This window comes from Pituophis catenifer, unplaced genomic scaffold, assembly GCF_029215685.1.
Source record: "Pituophis catenifer annectens isolate HBS135680 unplaced genomic scaffold, rPitCat1.0.hap2 SCAF_1, whole genome shotgun sequence".
In the NCBI taxonomy this organism is placed as follows: domain Eukaryota; kingdom Metazoa; phylum Chordata; class Lepidosauria; order Squamata; family Colubridae; genus Pituophis; species Pituophis catenifer.
The window spans coordinates 353,019,527-353,031,699 of NW_027256881.1; the positions used below are offsets into that span (position 1 = coordinate 353,019,527).

Below are 12,173 nucleotides of genomic sequence, written 5' to 3' on the forward strand. Positions count from 1 at the left end.
AAGGTGGGTCTAGAACTCCCGAGCGCCTGATGAGTGGCTCAATGTCACTTCGCTGGCTTTCATGGCTAAGGCGGGACTAGATCTCCAGAAGTGGCCTTCAGACGTTGTGAGAGCTTCATCCCTGGACGCTTTCAAGAAGAGACCGGATGGCCCATCTGTCAGAAACGGTGGAGGGTCTCCTGCTTGGGCCGGGGGGGGGGAGGGTTGGACTAGATGACCTCCAAGGTCCCTGCCAACTCTGTTATTCTATTCTATTCTATTCTATTCTATTCTATTCTATTCTATTCTATTCTATTCTATTCTATTCTATTCTATTTCTATTCTTTCCTATTCTATTCTATTCTATTCCATTCTATTCATTCTTATTCTATTCTATTCTATTAATTATTTCAAATTCTATTCTACCCTATTCAAAAGGCAACTAAATAGAAATGGTAGGGTCTCTTGCCTGAGCAGGGGGTTTGACTAGAAGACCTCTAAGGTCCCTTCCAGCTTCTATTCCTATTCTTATTCCTATTCCTATCCTATCCTATCCTATCCTATCCTATCCTATCCTATCCTATCCTATCCTATCCTATCCTATCCTATCCTATCCTATCCTATCCTATCCTATTTCTTTTGTGTGTTGTGATTGCATCCGCATATACATTTCTTAAATATGAATAAAACGGTGGGTGTGTAGTTGTCCCCTGGCCCCCTTGAATATGTGTTGCAGAGACCCCCAAAAGAGAGGGGCTCTCATTGTCCAACTGGGTCCAGTCATTTCGTCATGATCTTCATCTCCTCTCCAATGAAGTTGCCTTTTGAATGGTTCGGATTGGCACAGAGCTCGGCAGCTTTCCCTCATAAATGGGGCCTGGAAAAATATATGGGGCCTTCAAATACTCTTTTTATTATTATTATTATTATTATTATTATTATTATTATTATTATTATTATTATTTATTCAATTTGTATACCGCCCTTCTCCTAGTGGACTCAGGGCGGTGCACAGCCAGAACTAAAATACATAATACAAAATTTAAAATTAATTAAAAGAATTATATAATTTGGCCCGAATTAAAACAATTCGTATTAAAACCCATTAACAGATTAAAACTAAACAATTCCCCCCACCCCCCGGTCTTCCAAATCATGTATTACCTTTATTATCTTTGCTTTTTCTTCCTTCTTTCCTTCCCTTTCGTTCCCCCCCACCACTTTCTTTCCTTCTTTCCCCTTCCTTTCTTTCCTTCACTGCACTTCCCTTTTTTTCCTTCCTTCCTTCCTTCCTTCTTTCCTCCCTTTTTCCTTCTCTCCCCTTCCTTCCTTTCCTTCTTTCTGCTTCCTTTTTTCCCTTCCTTCACTTTCCTTCTTTTATTTTTTCCTCCCTCCCTCCCTTCCCTTCTTTCTTTCCTCCTTTTTCCTTCTTTCCCCTTCCTTTCCTTCCTTCTGCTTCCTTTTTCTTCCTTCCTTCCTTTGCTTTCCTTCTTTTATTTTTCTCTTTTCTTTATTTCTCCCTCCTTCCCTTTCCTTTTTCCCCCCCTTTCCTTCTTTCCCCTTCCTTCCTTTCCTCCCTTCTGCTTCCTTTTTCTTCCTTTCTTCCTTTGCTTTCCTTCTTTTACTTTTCTCTTTTCTTTATTTCTCCCTCCCTCCCTTTCCTTTTTTCCCCACTTTCCTTCTTTCCTTCCCTTTTCCCTTCATTCCTCCCTCCCTGCCCCCTCCATCCCTTCCTTTCTTCCCTTTCCTTCGTTCCTCATTCCCTTCCTTTTTCCTTTCCTTTTTTTCCCTTCCTTTCCTTCCTTCCTTTCCCAACAGGGATGCATCTGAACAAATGGAGAACTAATGAGAATCTCGAAAGGGAGGGGTGGGAAATCTAGAACAACAAGAATAAAGTTCTTGTGGAAAATCACCGCAGCCCTCGAGAAGAGCACGTGGTCACAAAAGCTATGTGTCTTTGGGTTGCACGTTTTATATTTGTCCGAAAGTGTCACTTAATCCCGCTTTCACTCGGTACGTCACGCTTATTATGACATGGCTTCAAAGGGCCACGAGTGCATTGCCTGATCATGTTCCTCAGAGTCAGGAGGGATGGGTGAACCAGACAGCCCCCGGAGGCCGTCACACCCTAATAATCACCCCGTCTCAAGGACTGACCTTCTACGATGAACTAAAGACCATGAAGGACTTGAAACTGCAAGTTGGGGGGTGCAGGGGGGGCCACGGCAAACTACACAGAGTTGGAAGTCTTCTAGTCCAACCGCCTGCTCAAGCAGGAGGCCCTATATTATCATTATATTAGACAGGTGACTGTCCGATCTCTTCTTAAAAACTTCCAGGGGTGAAGCAGCCACAACTTCTAGTGGCGAGCAGTTCCACCGGCTGATTGTTCTCACCATCAGGAAGTTTCTCCTCAGTTTCAAGTTGCTTCTCTCCTTGATTGGTTTCCATCCGTTGCTTCTTGTCCTGCCTTCAGGGGCTTTGGAGAATAATTAGTCCCCGTCTTCTTTGGGGCAGCCCCTCAAATATTGGAAGACTGCTATCATGTCACCCCAGTCCTTCTTTTCATGAAACAGAATAACAGAGTTGGAAGGGACCTTGGAGGTCATCTAGTCCAACCCCCTGCTCAACAGGAGACCCTATACCAATTCAGACAAACGGCTGTCCAGTCTCTCCTTAAAAAGACTCCAGAGATGGAGAACCCACAACTTCTGGAAGCAAGTCCAGATTGATTGTTCTGTCTTCTTCTTCTTCTTCTTCTTCTTCTTCTTCTTCTTCTTCTTCTTCTTCTTCTTCTTCTTCTTCTTCTTCTTCTTCTTCTTCTTCTTCTTCTTCCTTCTTCTTTTTCTCTCCCTCCTCCTCCTCCTCCTCCCCCCTCTGATCCTTCTCCACCTCATCTTCCTCCTCCTCCTCCTTCTTTTAAGAATGAAAATAACAGTTGGAAGGGACCCTGGAGGTCATCTAGTCCAACCCTCCCACCCTAGCAGATCCTACCCCATTTCTGACAGATGGCAGTCCAGTCACTTCTTGAAAGCCTCCAGTGATGAAGCTTCTATAACTTCCGAAGGCAACTTCTGTTCCATGGGTGGATTGTTCTTGTCAGAAAATTCCTCATTTCTAGGTTGAATCTCTCCTTGTTCAGTTTCCATCCGTTGTTGCTTGTCTGGCCTTCAGGTGCTTTGGAAAATAGCTTGACCCCCTTCCTCCTCTCTGGGGCAGCCCCTCAAATATTGGAAGATGCTCTCCTGTCTCCCCTGGTCCTTCTCTTCACTAGACTAGCCAGGCCCAGTTCCTGCAACCGTTCTTCGTATGTTTTAGCCTCCAGTCCCCTCATCATCCTGGTTGCTCTCCTCTGCACTTTTTCTAGAGTCTCAGCATGTTTTTTATAGTGTGGTGACCAAAATTGGATGCATAATTCATGGAAATCAGCCAAGCAATAGGAGGAGAGTTGGAGAAAAATATGCTGGAAATCAGCCAAACAATGGAGGGAGTCTGGGAGAAGTTTATGCTAGAAACTAGTTAAATACAATATGCTGGAAATCAGCCAATAATGTTGGGAGATTGGGAGGAGATAATATTGGGAATAATCTCAAAAGAGTTGATAACTTGGAGAAGAATAAGCAATATGTTCTTGTGATAAAACTGTGTAATATGTGGGATATTAAATTGGAAAGTTCAAGATATTTTGATTTGATAAAAAGGGTCAAATAACTAAGATGTTGATAAAATTGTGTTTTATAAATTTTAACAAAATGAAGTTGTATTGAAATTGAACTTGATAATTTTGGTGATAAAATTGTAAGGTATATAATTAGAATAAGAGACCAGAATATTGTTAATAACTATTTGGATATTGATGAGATATAGATACAGAGATAATGAGCTAAAATTTAATTCGAAGTTAAAACTGTATTGATATATTAATTTGTTTAGATGAAAGTGTTAGAATTCTATGTTTAAATTTGTTTTTTTTTTTTGGCTGTTTTAAATTTTTAAAAGATGTAATGGAAAAGTGGAATAGAGCGTGTTAAAAGAATATAAGCATGTTAACCATCTGTGACCGGATTGAAACTCTGTTCTTGAAAGTTATATTTTATGTTTATGTTTGAGAAAAAATAAAAAATATTTACCAAAAAAAAAAAAAACTGGATGCAGGACTCTAGGTGTGGTCTTCCTAAGGCTTTATAGAGTAGTCTTAGTGCCTCCCTTGATCTTGATCGTATCCCTCTGTTAATTAGCCGTTGCTACTAAAATCTGCGAAAGGAAACGTGGGAGGACCAAAACGGCGCGTTTGAAACTTACGACAGGAAAGAAGCATCTCGCGGAAGGCTCAGAAGTTTTAATTAAATATTTTTGAATTTTCTTGGCTTCAAACAGCAAAAAAAAAAAAAAAAAATTAAAAAAAAACCGTAATGACGTTAAACATAACATACTTAATAGGAATTGGTCTATCTCACAGAGGTTCAGCCAACTAAATACGAACGCGTTTCAGGTAACCTTAATAAACGATACAGGTTGTGTGTTTTCAACAGAAGACATTCACTTTAACAGAGGGGGGAGAGAAACGCACAGGTCTTGTACCCTGCCTTGGTACCAGGGTTCGTTCTGATATATTTTAGCATGCTCCGTTGATGAATACAGGGAGTGTACAAAAAAACCATGTGGACTTTACATGTGTACATATTTCTCCACTGACACAGAGATGACACCGGCGACAAGTCTCCGAAGCTAGAAGGAACATGGGACAAATTAGAACAACAAGAGTTGGAAGGGAGCCTGCAGGTCATCTAGTCCAACCCCCACCCCACCAAGCAGGAGACCCTACACCATTGCTGACAGGTGGCAGTCCAGTCGCTTCTTGAAAGCTTCCGGTGGTGAAGCTCCCACAACTTCTGAAGGCAAGTTCTGTTCCATGGGTTGATTGTTCTCACCGTCAGGAAATTTCTCCTAACTTCCAGGTTGAACCTCTCCTTGATCAGTTTCCATCCATTGCTCCTTGTCTGGCCTTCAGGGTGCTTTGGAAAACAGAAGTTGGAAGGGACCTTGGAGGTCATCTAGTCCAACCTTCCCGCCCAAGCAGGAGACCCTTCACCATTTCTGAGAAGATGGCAATCCAATCTTTTCTTGAAAGTCTCAAGGGATGAAGCTCCCACAACTTCTGAAGGCAACTTCTGTTCCATGGGTTGATGGTTCTCACCGTTAAGGAAGCTTCTCCTTATGTCTAGGTTGAATCTCGCGATAGCTCATGAAACTTGCATAGTCTTGATTTTTTTTTTGGCCACCTCTTGTGGACACAGACTAGATCAGGCCAGCCAGATGTTTCCCAAAAGCCAGGGACCAAAACTGGAGAAGACACCCTGACCTCGGCTGACCAGAGTCAAAGGACTACTGTTTCTTCTTTGCTTCCCTTCCCTTCTTGCATCACGGCTCCCAACACAGAGCAACGCATATCCCAAGAGATTCTTTGCACAAGCTTTCAAACATATAGGGTTATTTTCACACGGTGGCCCTCCACCATCTTTGCCTGATGTTGGAAGCATCTGGTAGAATGATGGAGATCACCCAAAAATTCCAGGGCTGTTAAACTAGACTGGGAAGTTTAAAGAGAGGGAGGGAGATTGGGGGGGGGGGCAGGGGCACAGAAAACCCCTTCTGTATTTTTGGCAAGAAAACCGCTCTATACCTATACAGTAGTGGCCAAAATTGTGGAAACCTTTTGAGGAAAGTGTATTTTTGAGCTTGGATGGCTAATAACGCCACTTTCTTTTTGGAGTTTCAAGAGAATCCTATTCCACTGCTGGAATGGCCTAGGAATAGCCCAGACCTTCACCCCATTGAAAAGCTATGGAGCCCACTAAAGAAACTGGTTAGTCAGCAATAAAACCCAGTTAACAGAAGCCATCATTCCATCTTGGTTTCACATTAGAACAGCTGCAGAACTCAAAGACTTGGTTCGCTCCACGGGAAGACGTTGTAAGGCCGTCATTCATGCTAAAGGTTACCCAACGAAGGATTAACTGACATGGGGATCATTTTTGTATATCTCGTTTTTTCTATGGTGATCATTTTTTGTATATCTCATTTTTTTCTACTTGTTTCCCTTTTCTTCTTTATACCGTACCTGCTATTCTAATAGCAAATCCTTCATAAAAGTTATTGCATTACATTCTTGATTAAATTATTTTTCCATTGATATATAATTTTATGCTACTACTCCAAAAAAAAAATAAAAAAGCGGTGTTATTAGCTAGTTTTAGAATATGCACTTTTCCCAAAAGGTTTCCACAATTTTGGCCACTGCTGTATATTCATTGAGAATTCAGCTTGGTTCAAGGGAGGGTTGACAACTATTTTCCCTGGTCTCAGTAACTCTCCTAAAGGTGGTTTTTTTTTTTTTTTTTCCCCCAAGAGGCAACTGAATCTTCTGGTTTTTCTTTTGAAGACCTTTTGCTTCTCATCCAATGGCGGGGAATGAAAGGATAAAAAACAATGCAAGGAATATAAATCCTTCCTTTCCCCACCATTCAGTCAGAGTTGAAGAAGCTTCTCGCATGAGAAGCGAAACGTCTTCAAAAGAAAAACCAGAAAGTCCGGTTGGAAAAAAACAAAAGCACCTTTGGGATAACCACGATCTGGATGACAGAGGGTCTCCATAAGCATTTAAGCCTCCTAAAATTTATTAAAATTTATTATTATCAATGCAACTTGGACCCTGCCTGCGAATACACAGGAAATATAGGAGCGTAACGATTTAAGAGCTTTATTCCCCCATTCATTGGTCTAAATCCACTTTCTGATCAGACAAGAGGTGAAATCTAAAATTTGTTACTACCGGTTCGGTGGGCGTGGCTTGGTGAGGGTGGGTGGGTAACGTGACTGGGTGGGCGTGGCCAACTTTTTTTTTTTTTTTACTTTTAAAAGCATTTTTTCTATCACCTCTTCGGCCAAAGAGGTTGCAGAAAAAAATGCTTTTAGAAGCCTCTGACGTTCAGGCAACTCAGCTGGGATCGTCAGAGGCTTTGAAAGGCATTTTTTTTTTCTACAACCTCTTCGGCTGAAGAGGTTGTAGAAAAAATGCTTTTAAAAGCCTCTGACGATCCCAGCTGAGCCACGTGATCATCAGAGGCTTTTTTTTTTTACTTTTAAAAGCATTTTTTCTACAACCTTAAGAGGTTGCAGAAAACAATGCTTTGAAAAGCCTCTGCTGATCAGACAACTCAGCTGGAATTGTCAGAGGCTTTTCAAAGCATTTTTTTTACCACCTCTTCAGCTGAAGAGGTGGTAGAAAAAATGCTTTGAAAAGCCTCTGACGATCCCAGCTGAGGCGATCATCAGAGGCTTTTTTTTTACTTTTAAAAGCATTTTTTCAGCTGAAGAGGTTGTAGAAAAAATGCTTTTAAAAGTAAAAAAAAACACAGCCTCTGATGATCACGCAGCTCAACCAGGCATGGGGGGGGGCACAGGGATTTTTGCTACTGATTCTCCGAACCACCCACCGCCATTGCTCCCAGATTGGGCAATCCGGTGCGAACCGGGAGCATTTCACCCCTAGATCAGACCCGATCTTTTTGGGATCTAGCCACGGAACTTTGAGATATGATCCAGGAATGAAGCAACGCAACCACGTTGAACTCAAGCTAGGCAAGGTTTACGCTTTCTTGGCGGAGTGACTCTGGATTTCTAAAATCCTTTTTCTGACTTTTGAAGTTCCTGCCGGCCTTAAATCGGCGGATCTCTCCAAGTGGTATAAATTGGCACTATTTACTAGCCCGAGTCCAAACAAGCAGAGCTTTGCATGGGTTAAATCCACCCAGTCCACCTTCTCTGTTATTATTGTTATTGTTATTGTTGTTTTTATCGAGATGCAACTCTTTCAAGTCCGTTGTTGAATTTTTAAGCGCTTGCATTCGGTGTGCGCACGATCTACCACACAGTCGTTTTGTCTGCAATTACGTGTCTTTTACTAACCGTTTGCATGAATATATATATATATATATATATATATATATATATATATATATATATATATATGTAGGTCTTTGGTTATTCGGGTCTTCTCCCACGTAAAATTGGAAGTGTCTTGGCGACGTTTCGACGAAGTCTCATTCGTCATCTTCAGGCTGGTGTTCTCGGCTTCGTGCTTCTAGGAGCAATGTTAGAAGCACGAAGCCGAGAACACCAGCCTGAAGATGACGAATGAGACTTCGTCGAAACGTTGCCAAGAAACCTCCAATTTTACGCGGGAGAAAACCCGAATAACCAAAGACCTATATATATATATATATATATATATATATATATATATATATATATATATATATATATATATATATATATGCATATTCTTTCTAGCCAGGTTTTACCTATGTAAACTTAGTTGTTCTTCAGCCCTAGGTTCTGTGAAATCTCATTCACAAGTTCTTGGGCCCTTTTTCTGCTGCCAAACTGCAACTCTGTGTTGCTTCCTGGGAGACCCAGATAGCTATTTCTACCTCTTAAGGCGTCATCAGTGGGCCACACCCACTTCCCAATTATCCTCCCTGTAAAAGGCATAATGTATCTTTTTTCTTTTTTCATAGGCTTTTATGCACATAAAAGCCTATGAAAAAAGAAAAAAGATACATATATATATATATATATATAAAAACATTTTTTCAGTTGTTTCCATTGGGGCTGAAGATTGTAGACAGCCTCAAATCGCCCAGGAATCGCAAATCAAGTTGGATTGAGTTGCAATATGAATTTGAACACACATACACACCAAAAAAAAGGGGGGGGGGGAAACTAAGATAGGGGTCTCCAACCTTGGCAACTTTAAGACTTGTGGACTTCAACTCCCAGAATTCCTCAGCCAGCTTTGCTGGCTGCGGAATTCTGGGAGTTGAAGTCCACAAGTCTTAAAGTTGCCAAGGTTAGAGACCCCTGCTCTAAGCACAACCACCTGAACACTTCCTTACCTAAATCACCTTCAGGACATTTTTAAACCAAAGGCTTCTTTTCAGGCCTACCTTGCCTTGAAAAAATGGTCCAGAAAAAAATTCTTCCTCCATGTTTATTTTTGCAAGGAAGCTCCATTTATTGGGTGAGTCAGCCGAACGCCGGACATATGTCTCGTGTTGAAACTGGGCATTTACTGTCCAACAGCCTGACCTTGGAGAGACCCCTCCTCAACCCTAAAGCCAACGGAGAAAGCAAAACTGTACCCCTCAGTACAGATTATTGTTCAAACAGAATAGAGGTGGAAACCTTTGACCTTGGAGGTCCTCTAGTCCAGCCCCCCTCCTCAAGTAGCAGACCTTATACCATGTCAGACCAGCCTCTTCTTAAAAGCCTCCAGTGATGGAGGCAAGTCACAACTTCTGGTGGCAAGTCGTTCCACTGTCCTCACTGTCAGAAGATTCTGCCAACCCTGAAGCTGGCTTTGACCGAGGCCATTTTGAGGCTTCCCTGTTGCCACACTGGAGCTGAGGGTTCGGGAGGGGGGAAGTAGAGATAGAAAGGGTTTGTAGTCAAAACAAAATACTTTCTCTTGAGAACCAAGGTCATTCCCACAGGTGGTCAGAAAGAGGCGGAGTGACATTACCAGGCGACACAGTGATTGGACTATGTGACTGACTGACTGACTGGAGAAGGAGAAAAACATTTACTTTTAACTTGATGAAAACTGCGGGAATATTAAGAGTCGGTTTTCACCAGCTTGTGCCAATATGATATGTCCAATAAACCAATTCTTTGAGGAATCTACTTGCCTCAGAGTTCTGTTTGATATGGATGTATTACTGGGAACCCTGACAGATTCTCCTTCATGCCAGGTTGCTTCTCTCCTCGATTAGAATAGTTTCCATCCATTGTTTCTTCTCTCGCGTGCAATAAATATCGATTTATCTGTGATTTAATTCTCAGAGGTGGCATTAGAAGACATCTGCTGGGCCCGTTGTTATTTTCTTCTCGGTTCAGAGAGAAGGACGGGAGGGCCGTAAATTTTCTGCCCAGTGGACGTCGGACAGCTGGCTGAGGAATTCTGGGAGTTGGAAGTCCACAAGCCTTAAAGTTGCCAAGTTTGGAGACCCCTGCCTCAGATGCTTCTGCAGGGCTGAGCTTCCAAACATGCAATGATACGTGAAGCTCCATGGCACAACACTTGCTTTACCCATACCAAGTCCTAATTTATAATTCCTGGCATTTCCCATCCTGTGGATGTCAGCGACCTAGGAAAGTTCCTTTTCTTTCTATCCACCATTCCCAAAAAGCCGGTCCTTTTCAGACGGATGAGGCAGTCCTGGCTAAAACAGAACAGCGACCTACAACCGCTTCGGAAATTGTCGGTCTCTTCTGCCATTTGTCCAAGCGACAGTGTAAGAGTCCCAAATTTGTCCCCACAGTTGTTTTGCTGCTTATTTACAACGGGTTAAAAGAAAAAGCAAGTTTGAAAATGTATACAGTAGATTGTGAAGTCTTTCTTTCTCTCACTCTCTCTCTCATTCTAATTTTTTCTCTCTCTCTCATTCTCTCTCCCCCTCTCTTTCTCTCATTCTCTCTGTCTCATTCTCTCTGTCTCATTCTCTCTCTCCTTCTTTCTCTTTCTCCCCTCTCTCTCCTTCTCTCTCTTCTTCTCCCTCTCCCCGCTCCCTCTCTCTCTGTTCAATGATTGCGCCTGAATGGACCGTCACGGAGGATGGTCTTTCAATAGGACAGAGATGCTACTTTCCTATTTGTGACACACCAACAAGTGAATTCTCCTTTGCTTGGCGTCTGCTGTTCACTTTTCTTTGCCAAAATCCCATTTTTTATAACTTCGTGGATTGGAATAACGTTTCAGTTATTATCATACAATGGACCTTGGAGGTCATCTAGTCCAACCCCCCGCCCAAGCAGGAGACCCTACCCCATTTCTGACAGATGGCAGTCCAGTCTCTTCTTGAAAGCCTCCAGTGATGAAGCTCCCACAACTTCTGAAGGCAACTTCATTTCCATGGGTTGATTGCTCTCAACGTCAGAAAATTCCTCCTTATTTCCAGGTTGAATCTCTCCTTGTTCAGATTCCATCCATTATTCCTTGTCTGGCCTTCAGGTGCTTTAGAGAATAGCTTGACCCCCTTCCTCCTCTCTGTGGCAGCCCCTCAAATATTGAACACTGCTCTCCTGTCTCCCCTGGTCCTTCTCTTCACTAGACTAGCCAGGCCCAGTTCCTGCAACATCCAAAGAGATCTAGGTAAGCAAAAAGATTTTTGTATCTTGTTTTAAGGGAGGGAGGGATCTTTGTGTCTCCAAACTGAGATGGGTTTCAAGTCCATTAAATGATGATTAAGCTCCTAAATCGTTCCAAGCCCCTCCCACTAAATCACTTTGTCAAGTGTTTTTATTCCCACTGGATATTCCTCATTGTTTATTGTGCTGGAAAGAAAAGCAGTACCGAAGTGTGATTTCTTGCTTCAGAAATAAACATCCATCTTGCAAGCGTGTTCATTTCCTGACTCGGTTGATTGAAGTCTGCTTCCTTTCCTTTCCTTTCCTTTCCTTTCCTGTTTTCTTTTGTTTTGTTGCCTGTTCTGGGAAATCTTGTGTTTTGCAACTTCTATCACATCCAGATGCAAACGGAAAGGATCATTGTCCGGTGTCGTGAAAAAACATTCAAAGCCCTATTTGCATTTTGATGCTGACGGTTGAAGGACATTCTTCAAATTCTGGGGGAATTTAAGGATGCAGAGAGAGGGAGAATCCTTGAAAAGGGGGCTTGGGATCAATGTCCCCTTTCACATTATCTGCTGCAGGGGATCTCAGCATGAGCCTCCCCCTCCCCCCCCCCAATTCAAGGGTTAAGGAGGGATCGACTTCCTGTGTCTGTTAAAACAGGTCTACACAAACCACCTCCGAAAGGAGAAGAAGGCTTAAGCTGGACAGATCGATGCATGAGAACATCTCTTTATGCAATGATCCGGTACGAAAAATGTGATTTTTCCCACGTTGGCATCACTTCACTGGCTTCGGACTTGCAGTCACTGCAGGAAAGGCTTTGCCGTGCAAAAATCCAGATCTCCGGGGGGGCGGGGGGGTTTGGAGTAGATGCAATCATCTCCCAAGGTCGTACACTACAGTAGAATCTCTCTGGAAACTCAGAGAGTTTTGCAATCTCAGTGGTGGGATGACGTCTCCAGAGTTGACTTCGCCTTTGGGGATGGAGAAACAGCGGGGAT

General features: G+C 42.5%; 1 protein-coding gene across 1 annotated transcript in view; it reads right to left on the reverse strand.

Annotated features, from left to right (window-relative positions):
* Positions 1–2,655: 2,655 nt before the first annotated feature.
* Positions 2,656–12,173, reverse strand: part of ATCAY (ATCAY kinesin light chain interacting caytaxin) — a 55,470-nt gene continuing 45,952 nt past the window's right edge. Inside the window, exon 10 of the mRNA XM_070939088.1 lies at positions 2,656–2,895. Coding sequence (XP_070795189.1) covers positions 2,656–2,895 — 240 coding nt within the window. The remainder of the gene's footprint in view (positions 2,896–12,173) is intronic.